Source organism: Lolium perenne, chromosome 7 (genome assembly GCF_019359855.2).
Source record: "Lolium perenne isolate Kyuss_39 chromosome 7, Kyuss_2.0, whole genome shotgun sequence".
NCBI classification, from domain to species: Eukaryota; Viridiplantae; Streptophyta; class Magnoliopsida; order Poales; family Poaceae; genus Lolium; species Lolium perenne.
The window spans coordinates 301,219,034-301,244,492 of NC_067250.2; the positions used below are offsets into that span (position 1 = coordinate 301,219,034).

At 45.1% G+C, this 25,459-nt stretch overlaps 2 protein-coding genes across 2 annotated transcripts; both read right to left on the reverse strand.

Annotated features, from left to right (window-relative positions):
- Window positions 1-6,493: 6,493 nt before the first annotated feature.
- LOC127312001 (BTB/POZ and MATH domain-containing protein 2-like) lies at window positions 6,494-7,867 on the reverse strand. The gene has a single exon (XM_051342478.2). The coding sequence runs from the start codon at window positions 7,571-7,573 to the stop codon at window positions 6,494-6,496; it is 1,080 nt and encodes a 359-aa protein (XP_051198438.1). The 5' UTR covers window positions 7,574-7,867.
- Window positions 7,868-9,368: 1,501 nt separating this feature from the next.
- Window positions 9,369-11,032, reverse strand: LOC127312002 (BTB/POZ and MATH domain-containing protein 1). Its single transcript, XM_051342479.2, has 2 exons — window positions 10,789-11,032; window positions 9,369-10,705 (listed from the first exon to the last, which is right to left on the reverse strand). The coding sequence occupies exon 2, from the start codon at window positions 10,659-10,661 to the stop codon at window positions 9,615-9,617; it is 1,047 nt and encodes a 348-aa protein (XP_051198439.1). The 5' UTR covers window positions 10,662-10,705; window positions 10,789-11,032; the 3' UTR covers window positions 9,369-9,614.
- Between the last annotated feature and the right edge of the window lie 14,427 nt (window positions 11,033-25,459).

The following is a 25,459-nucleotide window of genomic DNA, read 5'->3' on the forward strand; positions in this document are numbered from 1 at the left end:
GTAGCGCTAAAATTGAAAAAGGTAAAACTTGCCGTAGCGCCATTCACCCCCCCCCCCCCCACCCCCTCTTGTTCGCTACGATCCATTCACCAAGACCCTACGAGACATAAATTTAAGTCTTGCAGGTTAGGAATCCCCATGCCACCAAACTCCTTTTTCATGCATACAGAAGACCAATTAGCTAAATGTATTTTATTATTCCCTTCCTCATCATTCCATAGGCAATTATCTATTTGTGTATTAATAAGATTCAAAGCCCATTTGGGAAACTTAAAGAAAGATAGCAAATATACTGGGATACTAGCTAAGACTGATCTCACCAACTCCCTTTTGGCTGCAGAAGATAATAACTTCCCTCTCCAGCCAGCTAACCTACTTAAAAGGGAATCAATCAAAGGTTGTAAATCCTCCCTTTTCAACTTATCATAGTGAAGAGGAATCCCTAAGTATTTAATTGGGAAGGAACCTAATACACAACCAAAAGTTTCCAGGAAAGTGGCACACTCCCCTAATTCTACATTAATAGGAATTAACTCACTTTTGTGGTAATTAATTCTCATGCCAGAGATTTGTTCAAAGCAAGTTAGAATCCATTTCATATGAGTAGCTATCACATTACTTTTCTCAAGGAAAAGTAGTGTATCATCAGCATATTGGAGGCAAATAACACCTCCTGGGACAAAATCCGGGCAGAGACCCCTAATCAGCCCCACCTCACAACCTTTAAGTAACATCTTAGAAAAAACATCAACTACAAAATTAAAAAGCCCAGGTGACAGGGGATCCCCCTGTCTTAAACCTTTGCCTGTAATAAAGAAATCACTCTCTACTTCATTTATTTTCACACCCACTGACCCACCAGTGGTCAACTGTTTTATAAGCCTAATCCAAAAAGGGCTAAAACCCCTAAGATGCAAAACCTCATAAAGAAAATCTAGATTAACTCTATCATATGCCTTTTCATAATCAATTTTAAACACAAAACCTTCCATTTTCCTTCTATGCACCTCATGAACAATTTCATGTGCAGTAACTACACTCTCCAAAATATACCTACCCTTAACAAAAGCAGATTGATTTGGAGAAATTAATCTCCCTATGATTTTGGCCAACCTATTTGTTAGCACTTTGCAGAAAATCTTAAAACTACAGTTAAGCAAACTTATAGGCCTAAATTTCTTCATAGTTCTATCATCATCCTCCTTTGGGATCAAAGTAATCATAGCAAAATTTAACCTAAAAATATCTAGCTTATCATCAAACCAAGCTTCAAAAAGATGCAATAAATCTAAAGCAATAATATCCCAATACTTTTCATAAAAGAAAAAAGACAAACCATCTGGCCCAGGTGCTCCATCAGCATAGGAACCAAACACAGCCTCTTTTATCTCTTCCAAAGTAAATCTACTCTCCAACATCACATTCTCTTCTACTGTTACTTTCTCCTCAGGTAAGAAAAAGTTATCTAACAACCTAATATCAGGTCTCTCTTCCACACCAAACAGATCTTTATAAAAATCCTTAGTTATCTCTAACATCTTTTTTGTTTCAGTTATAGGCCCATCAGGACCTTCTAGCACAGGGACCATTTTCTTTCTTCTTCCTTGATTAGCTAAAGCATGAAAATAAGCAGTATTTCTTTCTCCCTCACACACATCTCTATCTCTAGATCTTTGTTTGGCTTTAATTTCCTCAATTATCCAAAAGGAACTTAGCTCAGCAAGAATTTGTTTAAATCTACCAGCTTCATCCTCAGAGAGTTCATGAGTTTCTGCTTTCACATCTAACTCATCATATTCCTCCATAAGGGATTTTTTATTTTTCCTAATTTCAGCATCTATATTAGCACTCCATCCTTTAGCAGAGCTCCTAAAATTCCTCACCTTAGCCTGCCAAATATCTAGAGGATTATTACTATTTACTGGAATAGACCAGGCTTTAACAACCACATCTAAAAAATCTACCCTAGTACTCCACCATTTTTAAAATTTAAAACTACTTTTCTTAGGCACATTCACCTCACCAGAGTCCCAAACTATTGGACTATGATCACTCCCCAGTCTGGGTAAAGCTCTAGCACTTCCCAAAGGAAATAGAGCCACAAAACTAGTGTTGCAAAAAATTCTATCAATCCACTCATAATCCTATTATTTTGATTATTACTCCAAGTAAAGGATCTACCTGCCAAACCTATCTCTACCAAAGCCCACATATCAATCCAAGCATTAAACTTGCCAGCCCATTTAAAATCTATAACTCCATTACTTTTATCACTCTGAAACCTAACCAAATTAAAATCTCCTCCAATCATGGCAGGGCCATCCCAATTTAAGAAATGTAATTCTGAAATAAAAGAATCTTTACCCTCCTCATAAGGGGAGCCATACACTGTAGTTAACCTTACTACCACACCAGAACTTTTAACCCTAACAACTGTGCTAACAAAAAAAAGACTTAATATCCCAAGACATTACCTCAAAAATATCCTTATTTAGACCAACTAGAATACCCCCAGCAGTCCCAACTGCAGGCATATAATTCCATTCAAAATCTCTATTCCCTAGAATAGATTTTAAGAAAGACCTGGAGAATTTCTCTTTTTTGTCTCCTGAAAACTAATATAATCTACTTTCAAAGGGATAACAGTGTCCTCTAGGCATTTCTTCCTACCAGGAGCAGTAATCCATCTAATATTGAAAAAGGACACTAACATTGTAAAATCTTCCTGGGGTGCTTGCCCCGAGATTTCCTAATGACTTCTATCCATTTATCACCTTCATCCTCATAACTTTCATCATCCCCCTTGCTGCTTTTTACAGGGGTAACATCTAGAGCATCACTATCAGTACTAAATTCTATTTTTTGAGATTCAAGAAGCAAGCTCTCACTAGGAATCTCAGAAACTACTAAATCACTCCTAGGTGATTTGGAACTATGATGATTATACCCTACTCTGTCATTAGCACTAATAGCAGAAATATCAACACCTACCTCTCTAGCCAAAGATTCAAGATAATCTACATCAAGAGACTAAAAACATTAGAATGCATTATACCTTTCATTTTCTTGTTAGGTTCCTCCAGATTGCTCCTCTTCTTGTACTAAATTGCTTTCTTCATGACATTAATGGAAGTGTCCACCCTAGAGCTATGTCTAGTAGTTTGCACAGGACCCCAAACCTTCTTCTTCCTTCCTTTATCCTTGTCCACTTTATCCAGTATCACCTCCTTGTCAGGTTTCTCCAGAGTTGGGAGAAATTCCTCTGGTAGAGCTGCTTCAGGATCATCCACCTTCATCTCAACTGTCTCCAAGGCCCCTTCATGTTGATCAGCAAAGGCCCCATGTTCCTCCAAGAGGAAATTCTGAGCTTCTTCTCCCACTTCATCCTGAGAACAACTACCACCACTCTTCCAGATAAACCTACCATCATCACCAACACATCCATTCTTGATCAGCAGGTCATATACCTCTACACCACTGACATATTCCTTGATCTCTTCCCCATCAGCAACAAGTCTTCTCACCACTGACCCAGAGCTAGAGGCACCAGGAGTCATCACAATAGAATTAGCATTGGTATTCCCTGTTGCATTAGACCTATCAGTCTCCATACCATCTTGCCTTTCCTCAGTTTGCCCTTCATTTCCATGTTCATCATTTCCATCTGAAGGGGGAGGAGGTAGATGTGGAGGATCATCAGCTACCCCAACTGCAGGTTCTCCTTCTGCTTCAAACAACAATTGATGAAACTTCCCTTGAAAATGAAAAAGCCTGCCACCAGGAATCCTAGTTGCATCTCTGCATTTTATCCTGACCCTAACCACTTCAGCACAATCTCTAAACACACTCATCCAATCTATCTCCTCCAGGATACCACATACAGAAACAGCTTGAGCAATACAGTTCCATTCACACCAAGGAGGTTGTAGCCCATGGATTTTCATCCATGTCTCTTGCATCACAGCTACAGGATCAGGATCATCATCCCAAGCCTCCACTTTCACCCAAACATCAGGTTTTGTCAAGCCAAACCTTGGATAACCAATCACCTGATCCACTGGGAGATGTGGTGGAAACTTGACCAGATAAGACCACTGAGTAAGCTCCCTAATCTGCCAAGGCCAGTTTGTTCTATAAATCCCAGCAAACTCTTTAGCTAGCTCTGCTTTAGTTATGTTCCCCTCCTCTATCAACACCAAACCACAGTTTTTGGTAGTAGCTACAGGATTCATCACTACCTCAGGAATCTCAATGTGAAAGAAACCCAGGCCATTTGCTGCACTTCCAATATACTTAGCTACCTGAGGAGGTCTCTTGATCACTGGAAAACCCTCAACAACATGATTGGTTGCCTTGCAGATAAAACAAAAGGCCTTCTTGTCACATGACTGCTTGAAATGTCCAGGTTCACCACAGCCAAGGCAGATGGTGTCCACATAAGACATCTGATTTGGAATTACTTGCACAGATTCCCCACTCCCTCCACTTTTCTTTTTTTGCATCTGCTTGGGTTCTCCACCCTTTCCTTTAGCTGCATTCACACCCTCTGCATTCTGATTGTTCTGAGAGAAATCATCAGGATTTGGAGCAATCCACTGATTAGATGGATACCCAAACTGCTGTGGAGGGAATTGAGGATATGTTCCCTGGAAAGCCCAGGGAGGAGGCATCCCTCCAGGCACAAAACCATAAGGTTGAGGAGGGAAAGGGAAGCCACCTTCGTTTTGGAAATCCTGGAAAGGCTGTTGCTGTTGCTGTTGAGATTTCTGGTTGAACTGGTTGCCCTGTTGCTGCCTATTCCAGTTGTCACCTCTTCCTCCACCAGAACTTCTTCCCCTATTTCTCCCACCACGGCCACGGTCGGCCATGACTAGCTCCTCTTCCTCTAGATCTACAACTTCACACTCTTCAGCCCCCAAATAACATAGAGTTGGTCTCTCTGGTGGCAATGGCGGCGGGGAGGGAGAGCTGCGAACCCTAGAAAGGAGAGGTGGATATTTATATGCCTCTCCCTTCTTTTGTGGCTTGGCCAGATGCTGTGGCATATTCCAGAGTTGCTCAAAAAGCAGCTCAATCTCTTTATCCTCCATGTCCATGCTTTTTGACTTGGTCCACTGCGCCATGGACAAGCTTCTGGAACCCACCACCATCTCCTCTTTCTCCCCTTTCCCGCCAAAATTCAGAGCAGCAGTCCCTATCAAGCTTCAGACGCCTCGCAATCTTCTGCTAGCAATCTCAGCAGCTGTGCATGATGATTGAGGATCAGCAGCGCATGTGCCGCCTTCAGCTCTGAGACTGCCAGCCCCAGCGGCCGAGGCCTCTTGTTCCAGTGCGGAGGAAGCTGTGCTCGAGCTCGCTGGACTGCCATTTCGAAAGGGGACATTTGCTGTGCCGGCAAAAGCTTCTCCACCTGCCGCCGCTTGATCCCCGGCAAGCTCTGAGCCGTATCCTGGAGCTCTAGATCCCTCTGCACCGCCTCCTGTATCAACACGAACCTCGGACCAGGCTTCCGCCCCGGCAACGGCGCCTGCAGCGCCAGGACCACCTCCGCGGCGTCTGTTGCTACTCGCGCCGCCTGGAGCTTCGATTCCCGCCGTTGTCCCGAGGAAGGTGAGGTCGGAATCAACGGCGATTGGCCCAAACGAGCCCACGCAGAAGCTGAAGCCCCCGCGCCGAGGCGATTGAACTCCAATCTCACCTTGCAATCTGCACGGCGACCTCTGCTTCGCCATTATCGATCTAGCTTGCGCACCCGTAGCGCCCTCGCGAGATCCCACCTCCTCTTCCCTGCCTCCGACACCACACTCCCACCACCACGGCCGCTCCCCCGCCTCTTCTCCCTCCTCATCCGCGCAGATCGCCAGCGTCAGCCTCCGATTTGCTCTGGATTTTGGTAGGAACCTAGCTATCGGCGGCGAGCTCGAAGTGGAAGAGACTGGTGATGTTGTGGAGGCAAGTGGCAGGGGCAGATGCTCGCGTGACGCGTGTAGAGGCGCCCTCCACGACCCTGGCCCGCCATGGACGCGGATCGAGGTGATCCCGCCATGAACAGGACCTCGGGTCGGGTTCGGGACGGAGTCGCCCCTGAGTCGCGGGAGCATATTTTTCCGCTCGCCTCTTTTTCTACCTACACACAACAGGATTGCATGGGTGCAGGTGAGAAAATGACTGTTGAACATCTCTTGGCAGAAGGTTCTTGCCAACCCCTGCACACACTGGCCACTGACAAGCATACAAGAGCCGTAAACTAAATCTTGAAACATTTAGCACTAAATTACATCACAATGAAGGGGCACTGGAAGCAGTAGAGTTGCACATAACACAAGTCAGGGAATCACAAGTTACCACACGCATAACAAGCATATACAGACGTACCTAGCTGAACTTCTGTTTGTTAGAAAGACAGGACATAAGTTAACTAGACATGACAATTGACAAGCACAAACCACAGATTATATGCACCGTCATACTTTGTACCTCAAGTAGCACCTAATTATGCATCAGTTCTTCCACCCACACGCAGGCTTGACTTGAGTAGGTCAGCTAGCACCGAAGGGCAGCTTGTTGCGAGGTGCTTATACCCCTCCGTTGCCAGGACAGCATCAAGAACTGCAGGAGTGCTTACGATGAACTCCGCGCACTTGGCCTTGAGCTGCGAACAGTTGTGCTGCTCAGCTAAGGCCAAAGTTGTAGCTGCCGTGTCGACGGAGATCCCACCGGAGAGCTTGCCTTCACAGATCCGCTTGAGCCTGTCGAGCCCGTACCTGTCGGCGGCTACAAGTAGATGCTGAGCCATTGTGGTCACCTCCTCGAGCCGTTGATCAAGCTCAGGCACGGTGTCGGTGTAGATGAAGTGAAGCATGGCCTTGAACACTGCCCTGTCCATGTCCTTGACCTCCACATGTTCCGAACACTTCTCCTTCATCTGTCCGAAGAACTCCGCCATGAAAACCGGCGACCTCGCAGATAGTATGAGCTTGTGTGCAGGAAAGGATTCACCGGACACAACAAACGTGACGTCCGCCCCAGTTCCGCTCCGCAGGAGCTCACCGAACTGCTGATGGAAGTTGGTGGATGGCAGCACGATCTCTTCTGTAGCAGCTGCGATAGTTGGTATTGGTATGTCATCGGCCACCGTGATGGTGCATCGCACCGTCAGAGTATCATCCTTGAGATACCCTGATGCTGCTAGTCCTCCTGGACCTTCTCGAAACATGAGCTTGAGCAAATCCGAGTGTTGTTTGGGACGGTGGAACCTTTTCATCACGCTATTTTCTTCTGACGGCATAATCTTTCCTGTCGGATCGATCACCTGACAGCCTAAGTTCGCCCTGGAGCAGCTCCCGCGGGATCCACCGAGGAAGACGAGCTGCAGTGCTACTGCAGGATAGTGGTACCCACTGAACTCGGCTGTAGGGTAGACACGGATTTCCCAGTCGAACCCACAGATGTGCCATCTGGATCTGATGCTCTCCTTACTTTTCATGGTCACCGTCGTGCTAAAGCCTTCGATCTTGAGCAGATGCACCAAGCGCGCAACACCGGTGATGCTTGTGGTGCAGACATTTTCCATGGCCAAGGCCGGACAGTGGCAGGGGAGATCGAATGTTTATGCGAGGGGATGCAAGAGTATATCAGTACAATGTAGCAGCGATGAGCAAGAACTGGCCTGAAATATAATTATCTCATAGCATAATTAATAGTTTATTACAAGGGAAGCTTCTTGGGAAAGCCGTCCTCGGATCTTGTTTTTTTGTGTGAAACAAAGTAAATTTCCTACCACTTGAACTAAAAGAACATTTTATTCTGTTCCAGCGATGCCAATGCCAAATAGCTTTCTATAAGGGTCACTTTCATGTCTAGGGAAAACCACGGTAGCACGCTGATCTATGACACCATGCCAAATAACCTACTGTATGAACTAGCACAATAAGACAAGTGCAATTAGAGTACAAGGATCTGCTTGATACGCATTTTGGTGCTCAATAGCGCTAAGACAGTAAGGTACCATGGAGAACACCAATGACAAATGTCCAACAGGAAAAAAGGAGGGTAATTAGGAAGCGAACAATGGCTGCATTGCATAGAAAATATCTCAAGTTATAACCTATTAAATGTGGACTGAATATAGAGCATACGTACTACAGGGGAATTCAGGTTCAGTCCATGAGGATATACTTTTGCCAAACCTGAGATAGCAATATGTTGCGTTTTCACTTGAAGTTATTGTTTCGCAGTTCAGTGTAGGAAAAGAACCTCTAGGGTGAATCTCTGCCTATTTTCACTTCATTTACTTATACAAGAGACATTATGTTCGGGTTATAGAAAAGCCAAAACCAGCTGAGTATTATGAAGTTATAAATAATGGGCTTAGTGGTGTTCCTGACACTCTGTAAGGTGGAATCCATCGATTCCATATCATCAATAAAGTTTGCTCAGTCTAGCAATTTAATCGGCTGTTAGTAGTAACATCAAAGAAGAATATGACACTCGAGATGCGATCTTCAGCATTTTCTGTAGTTGAGGGAACAGATGCTTCAGGAAACATGTAGATGCTCTACTAGAGCTTGTCCCGCCGGCGTACTCCTCCGGATCTGAACTTATGTGAAGAACTGGTATACCCTTTGATCTCACAGGGGTCTAGCAGCACAGATCGTTAATCAAGTCCATTTCCACATCACTGGCAACACATACCATCGACCTGAGGTTAAGGATCTATAGTTCAGGCTATCAAGCGGATGAGATATGTGCTCAGCAAATGATCAGAGTCCAAACAAAAGAAGCATTTAAAAATAAAATCCCACATTGGTTAATCATGCCAGTAACAAAGAATACCAGAACACCGAGCCGCCCCAATATTCCCTCTCTTGTCCATATACGAACAGAAAAATGAATAGAACAAATGCACAGCTTATTACTGCCTTTTGTACAACATCCTAAAAAATCCAAGGGGTCATTTTGAAAATTATGGGATTAGATAAGAAAAAAACTAAGCTCTCTGAGAACTCTGGACTCTGGAACAGAGGATGTATTTAGAAGGTCCCTTCAACCTGGAGGAAACTGAGAACTCTGTTACATGTCCATAGTTACCTGCATCAGGATGTTGGCCCTCGGCGTGTAAGATATGAGCCATCTTCCTTTGTGCCTAGTACTGTCAGATGGAATTTTCATAATGTCATTCCCAAATTTGGTGACAACATGTTAATAAGAACTCCCAGTATACACAGTGAAAACACACAACAGGATTGTGTGGGCTGCGGGTGACATAATGGCTCTTATAAATCACTAAACAGAAGATTCTTGTCAAGCTCTGGACAAACTGGTCAGGTGCCACTCATAAGGGCACAAGCATACAGGAGACATGTAGCAAATCTGGAACCATTTAGCACTAAATTACTACATCACAGTGAACAGGAACGGAAAGTAGTAATGTTGCACGTAACAAAAGTCAGGGGAACACAATTTGCTACTAGACATGTGCATGCATAACAAGCAGACATACAATAACCTAACAGAGCTTCAGTTCATTGGACAAGTTAACTAGACATACATACATCACAAACACAAACAGAGACTATGCATCGATCATATTTTGGACCTCAAGTAGCACCTATTTATGCATCACTTCTTCCTCCCATGCGCAGACTTGACTTGAGAAGGTCGGCCAGCACCGATGGGCAGCATGCCTCCAGGTGCTTGTACCCATCCGTCGCCAGCACAGCATCAAGAACTGCAGGACTTCTAACGATGAACCCGACACACTTGGCCTTGAGCTGTGGACAATCATGCTGCTCTGCTAAAGCCAGAGTTGTTGCAACCGTGTCAACATCGATGCCACCGGAGAGCTTGCCTTCGCAGATCAGCTTGAGCCTATCCAGTCCATACCTATCAGCCGCCGCAAGTAGGTGCTGTGCTATCACCGTCGCCGCCTCATCCTTCTCATCGAGTTCCGCCACGGCATCGGTGTAGATAAAGTGAAGCAGAGCCCTGAACACCACAGGGTCCATGTCCCTGATCTCCACACGCTGCGAGCACTTCTCCTTCATGTCTCCAAAGAACTGGGCCATGAAAACCGGAGATCTCGCGGCCAGTATGTTTTTATGCGCGGCGAAGGACTCGCCAGACACGAGAAAGGTGACATCTGCTCCAGTCTCGCTCTGCAGGAGATCAGCGAGGTGCCGGTGCAGATTTGAGGATGGCACCGTCACTTCTTCGACCGTATCCGGTGCTGTATCAGGCAGTTCCTTGAGAACGGTAATGGTGCACTGCATTGTGAAAGAATCAGCCCTGACAAAACCCGATGCTCCCAGCTCACGTCTTCCCGCGACAACCTTTTTGGGTGAGCATTCTTGGGGATTACTGAACACCCAAGACACGCAAAGTTCATTGGATGGCTTGATCATCCCTCTCGGATCGACCATCCGGAAGCCTATTGCCGCCCTCACACTGCCTTTGCGGGGTCTGCTGAGAAAGGCAACCTCCACTGCTACGGAGCAGTTCGTTGCGGGATAGATTCGGACTTCCCACTCGTACCCATCGAAACTCCATCTGGATTTGACGCAATCGTCGTTGCCCATGCTCTCGGTAAGGCTGAAGCCGTCGACCTTGAGCAGCCGCACCGAGCGCGCAACGGTGGTGAAGTTTATGCAGGCATGCTCCATGGCGAAGGCTGGACAGTGGAGTGGATGCAGCAGATCAAACGTGCCTGCGTGTGTTTGACAGCGTATAAGTACGATTCAGCGAGCTATGAGTACTGCGTGAGAACCGAGGAGGCGAAGAATGGCTCACCACGGCACTTGGAGCACAAACCCTAAGCGAGCGCCGACGGAGGTGAGGGGGACGAGCCCGGGCTGGCTTCCCGGCGTCAGCGACGCGGATCGACTGGCCTTCCGGCCGCCCCAGGTGGATCCGGTCCCCCGACGTGGCGGATCTGCCTTGTCTACCGGAAATCGGCGGCGGGGGAGGGGTCCAGAGAGAAGGTGGCGGCGGCGCCTGCGAGAGGAATGGAATGGATGCTGTTGACGGTGGTAATAAACTGACTAGTTGTTTATGTCTCACATACTTCGCTTTCTAGATTTTATCAAAGTCAAATTCTAAAATTATGATGAAAATTTACGAATTTTTTTATTAATACTCCGTATTATATTTTGCTCAAACTTTATAGTATTTGATTATAATTACACTCAGAAGGTGAAATAAATAAAAACTAAGCAAATATTTATCTATTATATACTAAAAGCAAAATAAAGATCTGAAATAGAGACACTACGTTAATCCACATCATCAGAATTATTTAAATTGTTAGATCCATAATTTAATGGTCAACCGTTTGTAAGAAAGAAAACTAAAAGGAGGCCGGCAAGGTTACATGTACTGTCGGAGGAGTTGGCGGCTCACCTACCGTTGGAGGGGAGAGCGCGGGGGGCGTGGGTCTGATGTGAGGTGTGTACCGGTAGTCTGGCGATCGGACCTCATGGAGAAGACGAATTTGGGAGGGGCTCGTCGGATCTGGCCTGGTTGACTTTCTCTTAGACATGGCATGGTTGATTTGGGAAAGTAGATGCAGAGAGATTCGGGCTGGGGAAGGAAAAAATCACGAGGAGAACACCACGCCGACGAGAATCACACGCACTGCTTCCATTCTTCTTCTCCAGCCGCTGCACCCGATCTCCAACTCCAAGTCGGTGAGAGCAATGAGCAGCTCAGCGGCCTGCCATCATGCCGCGGCCATGCTGTGTGTGCATGCACACGAAGCTCGAAGATCAGCCGGGCTACTGCTCTATTCCGTTTGCAATTTGCTAGCTAGCTGATGTCGTTTGCTGCTAGGATGTTTGTAGCATTGTTTACTGCTAGCTAATGGTATTTTCATCAATTTTTGTTCTTGTCAATTTGCAGTGTCCCAATTAAATTATATATTTGGTAAATTTAATTTTTCGCTTCAAAGCTAGAAAATGAAATTTAAAAATTGAATTATATATTTGGAAAATTCAATCGATTATTGAATTTATTTATGTGCCAATGTTTATTTGTTATACGCATTACAGGGAGGAGCACTTCTCCCCATTGTTTCGTCTATTTTTGTTTCTACTCATATTTTTAAATAAAATTATAGCCATTGTCAGTAAAATATTTCCAACAAAATTATAGCATCTGTCACTACTTTAGTGAAAAAAATCGCACTGTTCTTATCTCACAAATGCGAGAGCAGAGGGCTAACACCTCAGACGATACAGGTCGACGATTGGTAATAAGAAAGATAGAGAAATCATGGGGAGATACGTGAAGACGCCTCATCGTGTCGTTCTCATTCGATGGCTAAGCTCGGCTCCAAGTCAACGAAAACAACATGAGAGAACATGAAAATAACGATGCGTTCAGGAATGACTGAATGAGCAACCTAGGGAATGGAGGAAAAAGAAAAAGGTTGTACTGATTCGCTTTTTTGCATTTGGTATTTTTGTTGACACGGAATTATCGTGCGAGCTGGGCGATGTGGGCCGGCCAAACAGCCCAATACACCAGCAAGAATCAATAGAGCCAATTCACGAGCATCAACTCGGTTCCTTTCGTAATTCCTATGTCTCGTGTCTTCTTATGTATAGTCCCACCTCGGTTTATCATAGGGACTTCACCGGTTCATATCCCAACAAATTGGCGTATTATCAGCAAGGTGTGTCTCCTTGATTAACAGATATATTTGGGTGTGAGCTATGAGCCCAAGGAGAAGAAACAAGCTCGCCCGTAGAGCGTGAGAGAGATGAGCAGTCGACTGATAACAGATGCCGCCGTGATGGAAAGCGAAATTCGCAGACGCAGACCGGCCCAGTAGAAATTTTAGAGAGGGAATGGAAAAAAGGAAGCTCCAAGTTTCGCTCGGGCCTACTAAGTATCTGGGCCTGTCTGGTCTAGCTGGGCCCGACACAGGTCCTAGGGCTAATCTGGAGGTGGTTGGGGATTAGATCCTGCTCTAGAGCGTGAGCACGGTACCAAGCGGTGGTTAACGAGAAGCTTGTTCTTGCTTCCATGGACGAAGGAGATGGAGTTGGCTATGTTAGCCAATCCCCTTATCAAGCGTGGCCATCGGCCTTTTGGTTGCCTACATGTTATCTTTTTCTCTTGGTCGGCCGTCGTGGCGAGGGTGAGGACATTGTTGGTCTGGGGCGTCGATCTTACAAATGGCATCGGGGGATTCCGGAGTCCACGAAAAGTGTGACTTCATCAACGAATCCTAACCGTCGGCGAGCGGCCGCCGCTATCTTAGGCCACGGGCTTGGCCCAGCTGCGGTCAAGTATGGTCATCTCGAGTTGGTTCGTCCGCCATCCAAGGTTCTTCTTCAAAGAAGCACGTTGGAGTCCGTTGTCTCCAATGCCCAAAGTGGTTTCGTCCCTCGCGGTGTTTGGAACGACTGCACCTAGCGGCAGAGCACAAGGACTCGATCGTGTTTCACGGGCCGACGCGATTTATCCTGGGGTGCAATTCATAAAAACCAAGGACATGTGCCTACATATTCGTGATTCGCTTAGGGACTTTCTATAAAATTGTACCATCCGCCTTTTTAATACAGTTTCCTGATCCTTCGACACCTTTTATCGTTTAAAAAAGTTATTACATGTTAATTTTCTTAGAATTAACATGTTTCACCGTTGATTCACTGGGAGTGTTCGAGTTTTTTTTCTCCCGGTGCAACGCACGGGCACTTTAGCTAGTAAATAAAAACTAAGCAAATATTTATCTATTATATACTAAAAGCAAAATAAAGATCTGAAATAGAGACACTACGTTAATCCACATCATCAGAATTATTTAAATTGTTAGATCCATAATTTAATGGTCAACCGTTTGTAAGAAAGAAAACTAAAAGGAGGCCGGCAAGGTTACATGTACATATTTAGTTGTGTTAGTCTGTCAACCGGAGGTGTGACAGAGAGAGAAGCGATAGCAGAGAGCTCTCGCTCCCGTTGCCCCCACGAGGCGACCGGGGCGCCCCACCTCCTCCAGCCCGCGCCCACTCCCCTCCCCCTCCCCCCGCCGCCGCCGTCGGCGAGAGCCGCGGGGCAAAGCCCGCGCGGTGCCAGCGGCGGCGGATCTTCTCTTCCCCGCGTGAGGCGGCCCGACGGGGCGGTCCCCGACGGGGCGGTCCCCGACCTGGCGGCAGCGAAGTCCGGCGATTCTGCTCCGACTGCTGCACCCTGGGCCGTGCTCTGGCCGGCTGTCCGGTCGCGGCCGCGACGGATCGACGCGTGCGTCTCTAGATGCTCCCTCCCGCTCATCGGGTGGGCTCGCTGGGGCGGGTCATGCCCGTACGGCGGCGCGGCGCGGCTCTGCTGCTCCGGCCGCCAGCTGCTTCTGGTGGTGCGGCGCCTCGTGTGTCGGCCGGTCGCCGGTGGCTGCGGCTGGCGGCTAGGGTTTGGCCGGATCTGGGCTTGTGGGCCCAGATCTGGGCCTGCCAGGGCTCGGTCAGCTGACCATCCCGCTGGGGCGGGTGATGTGGGCCTCGGACGCGGCGGTGGCGTGGCCGCCGGCAATGGTGTTGGGCTCGGGGTTTGGCGGCCAGATTCGGGCATGAGGCCTGGCTGGGATCTGCGAGGTCCATGGGTGGTCCGCTGGTGCGTTTTGCGTCCGCATGTGGACACCCTCCAACACCGTGCCTCCATTGTTCTTCGTGTTCGTGCTTGGTCTGTTAGGTATAGATCCAGCGGCTTCTTCGCCCGTTCGTGTCGGTGGCCCTCGGTCTTTGCTGGGCGCTTCTGATGCTGGCTGGCTGTTTCAGGGAAGGGTCCCTAGGCTAGCGTGTGCTCGCCGAGGGCGGCAACACGTCCTGGGCTGCAGCTGCTTTCGCGGCTGTGGTCTTTCCCTCCGACCTTCACGGTTGCGCTAGTGCTGATGTTGTGTTTGCATTCATCCTCCAGCCAGCTCGTGTTTCCTGCGGTTGAGTCTAGTTGGGGCTAGCTCATAGAGCGTCTTAGGTTGGAGGCGCGGCAGTGTTCTCCGCCTTGTTCGCTCTATGTCCTCATGACGGCGTTCGAATTTTCTATCCAAGTTTGGACGAAAGTTGCGCATGGCTATGTCCTGTGCCGGCGACGACGTCACCTACGGGTGTCGTTCCCTTGTTGAAGGCGTCCCGATGATGGCCCTCCTGTTCGAAACGATGGATTCCATCCCTCCGCCTCAATCTGCTCCTCTTGGAGGCCTCGCCTCGTGTAAGCTTCTCTGGTAGTGCCTTGTGGAACACCGTGTGACCTCTCGATGGTGTCTCAGCCCTCTCTCAACGTCGGCCTGGCTGCTTTTACACGGTTTGTTGCGGTAGCTGATTTCCTTCCTAGCGCCTTGGGGGGCTTGGCTAGGTCGGCGTCTGGTCGTAGCTCTTGCCGGTGTGCCTATCCCAACGCCGGGGGATGATGTTGTGTGTTTGGTCTGGACCTAGCCTGAGCTCCATGGGTGGTGGTGCCTGGGTCTAGGTGAAAACTTTGCAGGTCCTTCTCTACCGACGACGATGATGCATTCTTGCGCCATTCACCTTCTTGGAGGCGTCGCCGCAAGTTCCTCCCCCTTTGGTTCCTCAAGCTCTGCCTGGTGGCCAGCCCGTCGCTGAGTTGCCGCTTGAGTTGCAGTCTTGGTGCGGTGGAGGTTCGTTGGCGTGGATTCGGTCGTGATCGCTCCGGTGCAACAGAAGACAAGGCTCCCCCTTCCTAGATCATTGTGGTGACCCGGCATACCACTGCATGGTGTAGTATGCAAGTCTGACATAACACCAATGAAACACCGTTCCACTAGTATTACATCGCTCAGAGTAGTACAACAGAAACATATGCGGGTCCAAGGAATGTCTATAGAATTACACACAGACTCTGTTACATAAGGTCATCACGGCCTCCTACTTTACATTGAGGTAAAACTGCAAATAACTCCAGAAGAACGACTCGTAGCCAAAGCTTATCTCTAACTCTACTTGTAGAGGTTTTGACTAGTTATAGAGGCTATGAATAGATTCTAGCTAAATAGGAACTAGGTTTAGGAATCTAATTCCCTTTTACTCCTAGTCTAGGTTTACTCCATGGTAGATGTGGTATTTGACTCTTCTGACAGAGTTCTGTCCCTTGAAGTAGTTGTTGACTCCTCTGTCTTCGAGTTGCACTATGGATCCTCCTTTGATGACTCCAAATTTAAGCAGGGGATTTAAGAGTGGGATGAGTACGAGCGTACTCAAAAAGTTCATTATAGGAAAGAGGTGTTTAATGCACTAGCTACGGCATTAGACCAGAAAGTCTAATACACATGCATGTTTTCATAATCATTTCTTCAAAAGGTTGCTTTTATTCAGAAGAACTATGTTCGTCAGCCTTCACCGGTTTACTAGAACTTCATGGAGTTCCTTTCTGGCAGCGTTCGCAGTTCCATATCCTGGAACAGGGAGTGACATGTCACGATTCATTACACTCTGCAGAGGTGTGTTGCTTTACCCATAAGAGATCTTAACCTTGGTGCCAACCGGGCGTACTTTCCCGTCCACACTTCCTTTGGTGTGAGGCCCGGTATAAGGTCATAGCCAAGTTATACTCCTCCGCTACCTCGCACACCCACCCTTTGTTGCAATTCCGACCTTGGGTCCTCGCCGGCCAGCGTATCCATAGGATACCATCCGACCTCGACTACTATCAGGCTTCCTGGCCCGATACCATCGCCGGCCGTTGCAACCCATCATAGACCGCATTACCGTGGGGACTTTAACGGGTTCTCCACCTTACCGCTTGTCCCTCGGGATTCAAGTGTCTACGGTAAGCGCATCCATTGATGAATGAGAGGTGGAAGTACAACTGACTATTCCGTCCCACTCTAGATCTTATGGTTAACACGAGTTTTATGGCAGAAGAATCACTAGATGACATTTGTTGTTTAATCCTAGATGGATATAAACCCTTGCAATGGAACCTCCACCATATCAACACATACCATGGTTCCATTGCCCACCACATAATCATATTCATAATTATGAAAATAGCATTTTTACTTTTTATGCAAGAGTGATAAGTATAGTACTTTGCAAGTAATTTGGTAAAAATACTCAAATGGCATGAGCAAGCGATGAACTTGCCTTTCTTGACTGCAAGATTATGCAGGCAAGGTCTTCGATACACAATAACTCTAAATTCTGAAATACCATCATCGTCCGGTAAGGATGATGTTTAAAAGATTGGCAAGGATGCAATAGTGCATAAGTATGAGATGCAATCGCTCTAAGCGTGACCTAACCCTGATGATTTAGGATTAGTGAGTTGTAATGATTAGTTCAAAGTGTGTTGCACTTTTAGAGATGGTTCACAAACAAGGTTCTTATTAAGGGTGATTACTTGGTATCATAAACAATTAATGCAATATATGACAATATCATTACTAGTATAAAACAATAAGATTTTGTATTCTCCTAACATGTAATGAACAGTGGTTGGTCTTAGTTCTATATGGCATGGTTCATGATTACTTGTTATATTCTTCAAAAGAATAACTTTTGAAGAACATGTTCTTTATTAAAGAACAAGTATGATAATTAGGGTTGTGGAGTTCTATGGTTTACTATGGGTTCCAACTAGTTTCTAGGGTAAGGATTAGATGGATCCCAACCATGTTTGATTCATCAATAGCTAGAACTTGTAGGGTTGAGTTAAGCCTAAGCATCTCGAGCAATTTATTATAAATAGTTGCTATCAAGGTTGGTATACCTTGCTGGTGATAGTTGGCTAGGGTTTATAGACCCTATTAAGCTGGTTTGATGGCTACTCCTTATTTACTTCAAAAGAATAACTTTTGAAGAACATACTTCTTAAGTACTAAGAAGTATTTCAATTAATGTTGAGGCTGTCTAGGGTTTGCTATTGGATCCACTAAGTAAGGAATAATTAACTCCTAAATAGGATGATTCATTATTCTGAAGTACTTGTAGGGTTTAGTGGACTATGGTTATGTAATGAAAAATATTGGGCATAGTTGCTATTGGAGTTCATCACAATGGTGTGATGCTAATCAAGGGTTATTAAGGATGAGATCCTTGGTAATAGAGACTAGGATTGATCCTATTTGATCATCTAAATTCTATTAGGATGAACACATGGAATACCACTTTATTAGTGATAGGGTCTCTATTATTTTATGAGGACATGAGATGTATTTAGTTGTTTCTATGGATCTATGAGTCAAAAGGAAGTACATGATCACATGTAATAGCCTAGGCTTTGGTTTAAAAGTAGGCTAGGGTTTACATGAATTAATGGAGTTAGGGTTAATGGGATTAGGTTTTAGATTTCCACATGAAATTATGAAACTACTATTTTATGTATAATGGAACTAGGGTTTCATAATCTACCATATAGTTCTTAAGGTAATAATTTCGTTATAAAGTTGAAGTTATTCATACTTTCAAATCAAAAATAATATTGGATTTGGCATTTTAAAAGAATTAATAATTAAGACAATTATTAATTAGGGCTTTAAATCCTCCTAATAAGGATTTCATAAGTTAATAGTAAATGAAGATTAGTTTTAATGTATTCCTTATTTACTTACTGGTTTTTATTTATTTTAGATTTTTTCTTAATTTCAGAATTTTAGTTGCATTTGGAATTAAAAGAAAAGACTTAATTAATAGGTATTTAAATAATTAGATTTTTGTTTAAAATAAAAAAATTATATTGTATTTTTATTGGATAGGATTTTCTTTTATAAGAATTTTGATATCTTATTTTTTTTTTCTGAGTTTATATGAATTTTCTAAATTCTTGTAAGTTTCAGCAATTTATATAATTTGAAATAAAACAGAAAATGACTAAAGCTACACGGTTAGTGCACCCACACAGTTACTGACTGGTGGGGCTAGACTGCGTCAGCTGCCACGGTGGCTACGACGTGGCAACCATGGCCACCACCGGCGGCCAGTCGTGGACGGCGTCGGTGCTGCTGGGTTCCCGCGGGGGCGTGCGTGTGCGCAATCGAACGAGGGCGATGAGACGCAGCTACTGGTGGTGGCGCCGCTCCGGTTTGGTCACCGGAGCATGGCCATCGGCGAGGTGCTGCGGCGGCAGATACGGTCACACGGCGCGACGATGATACAAAGGGCAATCGAGCTATCCGAGCATGCTAGGAAGATCAGCGGCTCACCAGGAGCACGACGCGCTTGACGGATGGGTCGATGGCGGTCTGGTTCGCCGGATTTCATGGCTTCAGCCGTCGGAGAGATGAGCTCGGTGAGGACGCTTGGAGGGGTTCCAGCTCGATTCCTCCCGCACCACGAGCATGTCGACCATGGCGGTGCTGATGGTGGTCACGGCGAGGCTCGGGGAAGCTCCAAACGGCGGCGAGAGGTGATGGTCTGAGGGTTAGGGTTTCGGATTGGGGAGGAATTTGAGTGAAGAGAGAGAAATGGAGGGCGTCCGCGCCATTTATACGTCTCCCGGCGTGCGCTGGCGGTCAACAACGTCGGCGGCGACCGCGGGATGTGGTGCTGGGCGTCGCGGTGGCGAGCTCCTGGGCGTGTGGAGAAGGATACAAAGACGATGACGTCTTCCTCGTCTTTATCCACGCGAAGGGGTACTTGGGCCGCGATGGGCTGTGCTGGGCTGGTGTTGCTGGGCTGCTTGGTGGGCTACACGGCCAGGTAGGGTCCTTTTCTTTTTTCCTTTCAATTTTTATTCCCTGTTTTCCTTTTCTATTTTGCATTCTGTTTTAAATTCAATTTAGATTATTTTATACCATGCAGGTATTTTATAATTTGAACTTCATTAGGACTAAATAAAGGGTCATTGTATTTCTGAATTATTATTGAGTGATCATTTAATATAGGTGAGCTTTATTGTAAATTTTGATTAAGCATGATTTTATACACTAATTTAATTTCCTTTTTCTTGTGGATCAATTTTATTTGGAATGATTAGAGTTGATACTTTCTACTCAAAGTACTTCAGAGATTGTTATTAGGGCTTGGTTTCTATTTGAGGAATTGGTCACGTGCACATGATTTTATGTGAGCACCAATGTATTAGGGTTTTATAGTTTCTATGGTAACCCCCTTATTAAGGTTAATACTATCATTATCTTTGAAAGTATCTAAATAGGTATTGTTTCCATTATGGTTGATCTTGGTTACTGATGTCTACTCACGCTTCTTTTCCTGTAGACAGTGTTGGGCCTCCAAGAGCAGAGGTTTGTAGAACAGCAACAAGTTTTCCCTTAAGTGGATCACCCAAGGTTTATCGAACTCAGGGAGGAAGAGGTCAAAGATATCCCTCTCAAGCAACCCTGCAATCACGATACAAGAAGTCTCTTGTGTCCCCAACACACCTAATACACTTGTCAGATGTATAGGTGCACTACTTCGGCAAAGAGATAGTAAAATACAAGTGGTATGAATGAATATGAGCAGTAGTAACGGCGCCAGAAAATAGCTTGCTGGCGTGCAGTTGATGGTAGTAATATTGCAGGAAGTAAAGATGCAGTAAAACAGTAAATAAGCGATGATTGCAGTATTTGGAAACAAGGCCTAGGGATCATACTTTCACTAGTGGACACTCTCTCAACATTGATCACATAATAAAACCACTCTACACTCTCTTGTTGGATGATGAACACCATTAATTGTGTAGGGCTACAAGAGCACCTCAATGCCGGAGTTAACAAGCTCCACAACATTCGATATTCATATTTAAATAACCTTAGGGTGCATGATAGACCAACTCAATTATACCAAGTACTAACATAGCATGCACACTGTCACCAACAGACTATGAAAGGAGGAATAGATCACATCAATACTATCATAGTAATAGTTAACTTCATAATCTACAAGAGATCACAATCATAAACTACGCCAAGTACTACATGATGCACACACTGTCACCATTACATCATGGAGGAGGAATAGAGTACTTTAATAACATCACTAGAGTAGCACATAGATTAATAGTGATACAAAGCTCATCATATGAATCTCAATCATGTAAGGCAGCTCATGAGATCATTGTATTGAAGTACATGGGAGAGAGATTAACCACATAGCTACCGGTACAGCCCTTAGCCTCGATGGAGAACTACTCCCTCCTCATGGGAGACATCAGCGTTGATGAAGATGGCGGTGGTGTCGATGGAGATGCCTTCCGGGGGCACTTCCCCGTCCCGGCGGCGTGCCGGACCAGAGACTTCTGTCCCCCAGATCTTGGCTTCGCGATGGCGGCGGCTCTGGAAGGTTTCTCGTACCGTGGCTTATTCGTATCGAAGATTTAGGTCAGGGGGCTTGATGACCCACAAGTATAGGGGGTGTATCATAGTATTTTGAATAAGTAAGAATGTAGATCCCAACGAGGAGCAGAAGGTGTTGACAAGCAGTTTCGATGAAGGATTCACTGTAAATGCTCACAGACAAGTATTCAGGGGGTTTTGATGTAGCAGATGAATAAAGTACGAGTAAGTAAAGTGTGAGAGTAATAATTGCAGCGAGTGGCCCAATCCTTTTTAGCACAAAGGACAAGCCGGTTTGTTTACTTATAATGACCAAACGTTCTTGAGGACACACGGGATTTTAGTCTAGTGCTTTCGCTACATATGGCTAATTAATCTTCATTGTTTTGATAAGTGTTGTGTGGGTGAACCTATGCTAATGTACCGCCCTTCCTAGGACTAATACATACTTGTGATTATACCCCTTGCAAGCATCCGCAACTACAAGAAAGTAATTAAGATAAATCTAACCACAGCCTTAAACTCTGAGATCCTGCTATCCCTCCTGCATCGATATACCAACGGGGGTTCAGGTTTCTGTCACTCCGGCAACCCCGCAATTGGCAAACGAATACAAGATGCATCCCCCTAGGCCCATAAAGGTGAAGTGTCATGTAGTCGACGTTCACATGACACCACTAGAAGAATAACACCACATGTTAAATATCATAACATTGAATATTACTCAGCCATACTTCACTACTAACATTTAGACTTCACCCATGTCCTCAAGAACTAAACGAACTACTCACGAGACATCATATGGAACATGATCAGAGGTGATATGATGATGAATAACAATCTGAACATAAACCTTGGTTCAATGGTTTCACTCAATAGCATCAATAACAAGTAGAAATCAACACCGGGAGAGTTTCCCCTATCAAACAATCAAGATCCAACCCGAATTGTTACGGCGGTGACGATGTGCAGCGGTGGAGACGGCGGTGATGATGATGTAGATGATGACGATGGTGATGGAGATGATGTCCAGCTCGATGGCGGTGACGATGGCGTCGATTTCCCCTTCCGGGAGGGAATTTCCCCGGCGGATCTCAGCCTGCCAGAGAGCTCTTTTCTCTCTGGTGTTCTCCGCCTTGCAGAGGCGGCTGTGACTCTTCATGACTATCCCCCTGGAGCTTAGGTTTTCGGGACGAAGAAATACGCGAAGGAGAGGAGGCCAGAGGGGGCTGTGGGCCCCCTCCTCACAGGGCGGCGCGGCCAGGCCTTGGCCCGCGCCGGCCTGTGGGGTGGGCCCATGGCGGCCCTCCTCGGCTCCCCCTTCTGGCTCCCTTCGTCTTCTGGAAAAATAGGAAATTTTCATATAATTTCAGTCAATTGTTGATCTTCCGAAATATTGCATTCTGACGGTGCTTTTTCCAGCAGAATCCTGACTCCGGTGCGCGATCCTCCAATAATCATGAAACATGCCAAATAGATGAAATAACATAAGTATCATCTCCAAATATGAAATATATCAATGAATAACAGCAAATTATGATATAAAAAAGTGATGCAAATTGGACGTATCAACTCCCCCCAAGCTTAGACTTCGCTTGTCCCCAAGCGAAACTGAACTCGGTAAACAGGACCACATGTTTATGGAGTGAAGAGTCGATAAATAAAATACGGAAAAGAAGCATCATATTCATTCACACAAGACATTCTATTAAACAACTTCCTCATATAATTCAACTTGAAACAAGTAGAAGGTAATCACAAATAAAGGTGCATAAGAAATCATAATTGGTGATGGCAAACTTCGTTCTCTGTCAGAGAACAATTAACATGTTATACTTATCCATTGAGCAACGCTCTCATGTTAAAGTTTATAAGGCACAACTTGCATACTCAATCATAATAATCTCCTCATAATCATTGATAACTTTCAAAGCTATATTCATTCGGATAAAACTTGTACTAAACAAGGAAGAGTAAAAGACATGATGAAGTAAATCACAATATAGATGGTTTGATCACAACAACTCAAATGCTTGCTTAAGATGGAGGGAAATAGGTTTACTGACTCAACATAAAGTAAAAGACAGGCCCTTCGCAGAGGGAAGCAGGGATTAAATCATGTGCTAGAGCTTTTTCAATTTTGAAATCATATAAAGAGAATAAAAGTAATATTTTGAGAGGTGTTTGTTGTTGTCAACAAATGGTAGTGGGCACTCTAACCCCCTTGCCAGACAAACCTTCAAAGAGCTGCTCCCATTAAACATTTTATTTTTGGGTGGCACTCCTTCCAACCTTGCTTTCACAAACCATGGCTAACCGAATCCTCGGGTGCCTGCCAACAATCTCATACCATGAAGGAGTGCCTTTTTATTTTAGTTTTATTTAGATGACACTCCTCCCCGCCTTTGCTTTCTCAAGCCATGGCTAACCGAATCCTCGGGTGCCGTCCAACAATCACATACCATGAAGGAGTGTCTATTTTTGTAACATTATGAAGGTTAATTAATCGGGGTTGGGAACCCCATTGCCAGCTCTTTTTGCAGAGTTATTGGATAAGCGGATGAAGCCACTAGTCCATTGGTGAAAGTTGCCCAACAAGATTGAAAGATAAAACACCACATACTTCCTCATGAGCTATAAAACATTGACCCAAATAAGAGATAGTAAATTTTTAATTGTTTAAAGGTAGCACACGAAGTATTTACTTGGAATGGCAGAAAATACCATGTAGTAGGTAGTTATGGTGGACACAAATGACATAGGTTTGGGTTAAGGTTTGGATGCACGAGAAGCATTCCCTCTCAGTACAGGTTTTTGGCTAGCAAGGTTAATTAGCAAGCACAAGAGTTGAGGGAAACAAACAAATATACATTTGATAGAAACAATCATGCATCTTCCTTGTAAGCACAAACAATTTTAACTTCAGAATAATAAGCTAAGGAGCTAACAAGAAAGAAAGACAATGAAACAACTAAATGTATTTCTCTTTTCTACTTAAACCTCAAAGTGTTATTGCTATTGACCAATGCTAAGTTTGCCAAAACCAAATAGATTTATTCAATGCTCCCAAAGTGATACCAATACTAATAACAAGATCAATCATATAATAGGAATTGCAAACTAAAATAAGATGTGCAATATGTAAATGATAAGACTTCTCGTTAATATTCCATAACGATAACTCACACCAAGGGATACATAGAGAACCAACTAAAGGAGAGATACTTCCACACTGCAACCCATCTTATATGATAACTTCCCTACTCATGATATGACACTACTTGATAGTAAAAAGTAAAAGATAGTGATGATGTGATACCGCGGCACTCCCCCAAGCTTGGAACAAACCAAGGGGATGCCAATACCGATGATGAATTACTGTTATCACCAGATTTTAACCAAGTCAGGAGGTGGGCCGTGATTGAGATGGGCTTGGAGAATATACACGGGAAATATTCATGAATCGGCCTCGTACAAGAGTTTGGGCTAGATTGCCCGTGTATCTGTAAATTATAGTAGGTTACGTGTCGGTTAGAATTAAAAGATAGAGTTTAGCTCGTGCACGGTTGGGATTATTCCCAAGTTAGAAAGTCTACGGACTATAAATATGTATCTAGGGTTATTGAGAAAGGAGGACGATCACGTTCACAACAAACCAATCTAGGCGCATCGCCACCCCTTGTTTCGAGGGTTTCTTCGGGTAAGCGCTATGCTGCCTAGATCGCATCTTGCGATCTAGGCAGTATCTTGTTTATTCGTTGTTCATGTGTTGCTCGTACTGAAGCCCTTTTGATGGCGAGCAACACCATTATCATAGATATGTTAGGGTTTGCATCGATATTTACTTGATGTATTCGCTTAGCTTTGCTATCCCTAGATATCTAGCTGTCCTTACACCTATCTTAGGTGTAAGGACAGCACCTTGCTTAGTCTTTATTCAGTAGATTCGATCTGTTACGGTTGTTCCTTGTTCTTCAAGGATTAGTTTAATATCCATATGGTTAGGCCTTGCAAACGGGTTGAAAGATCCAGTAGGGCGTGAGGTACGGTTTGCTGATCCTAGAAGGGATGTTCCGGGGATCAACTCCATGTTGGTTTCTAGGCCTTTTCTAGGGTTAATTTTCCGTCATCTTTCGTATCTGCCAGGGTCAATTACGTGTAAGATGTTCCGGTTGTGTGGTGAAAACCCTAAATCGTCGTAGATCGTTTTAGCTTAGTATTGATCAAGCAGGACCA

What these genes read in the sequence shown, in the direction of transcription:
- LOC127312001 (XM_051342478.2), bottom strand. Translation starts at nt 7,573, where the DNA reads ATGGAAAATGTCTGCACCACAAGCATCACCGGTGTTGCGCGCTTGGTG.
- LOC127312002 (XM_051342479.2), bottom strand. Translation starts at nt 10,661, where the DNA reads ATGGAGCATGCCTGCATAAACTTCACCACCGTTGCGCGCTCGGTGCGG.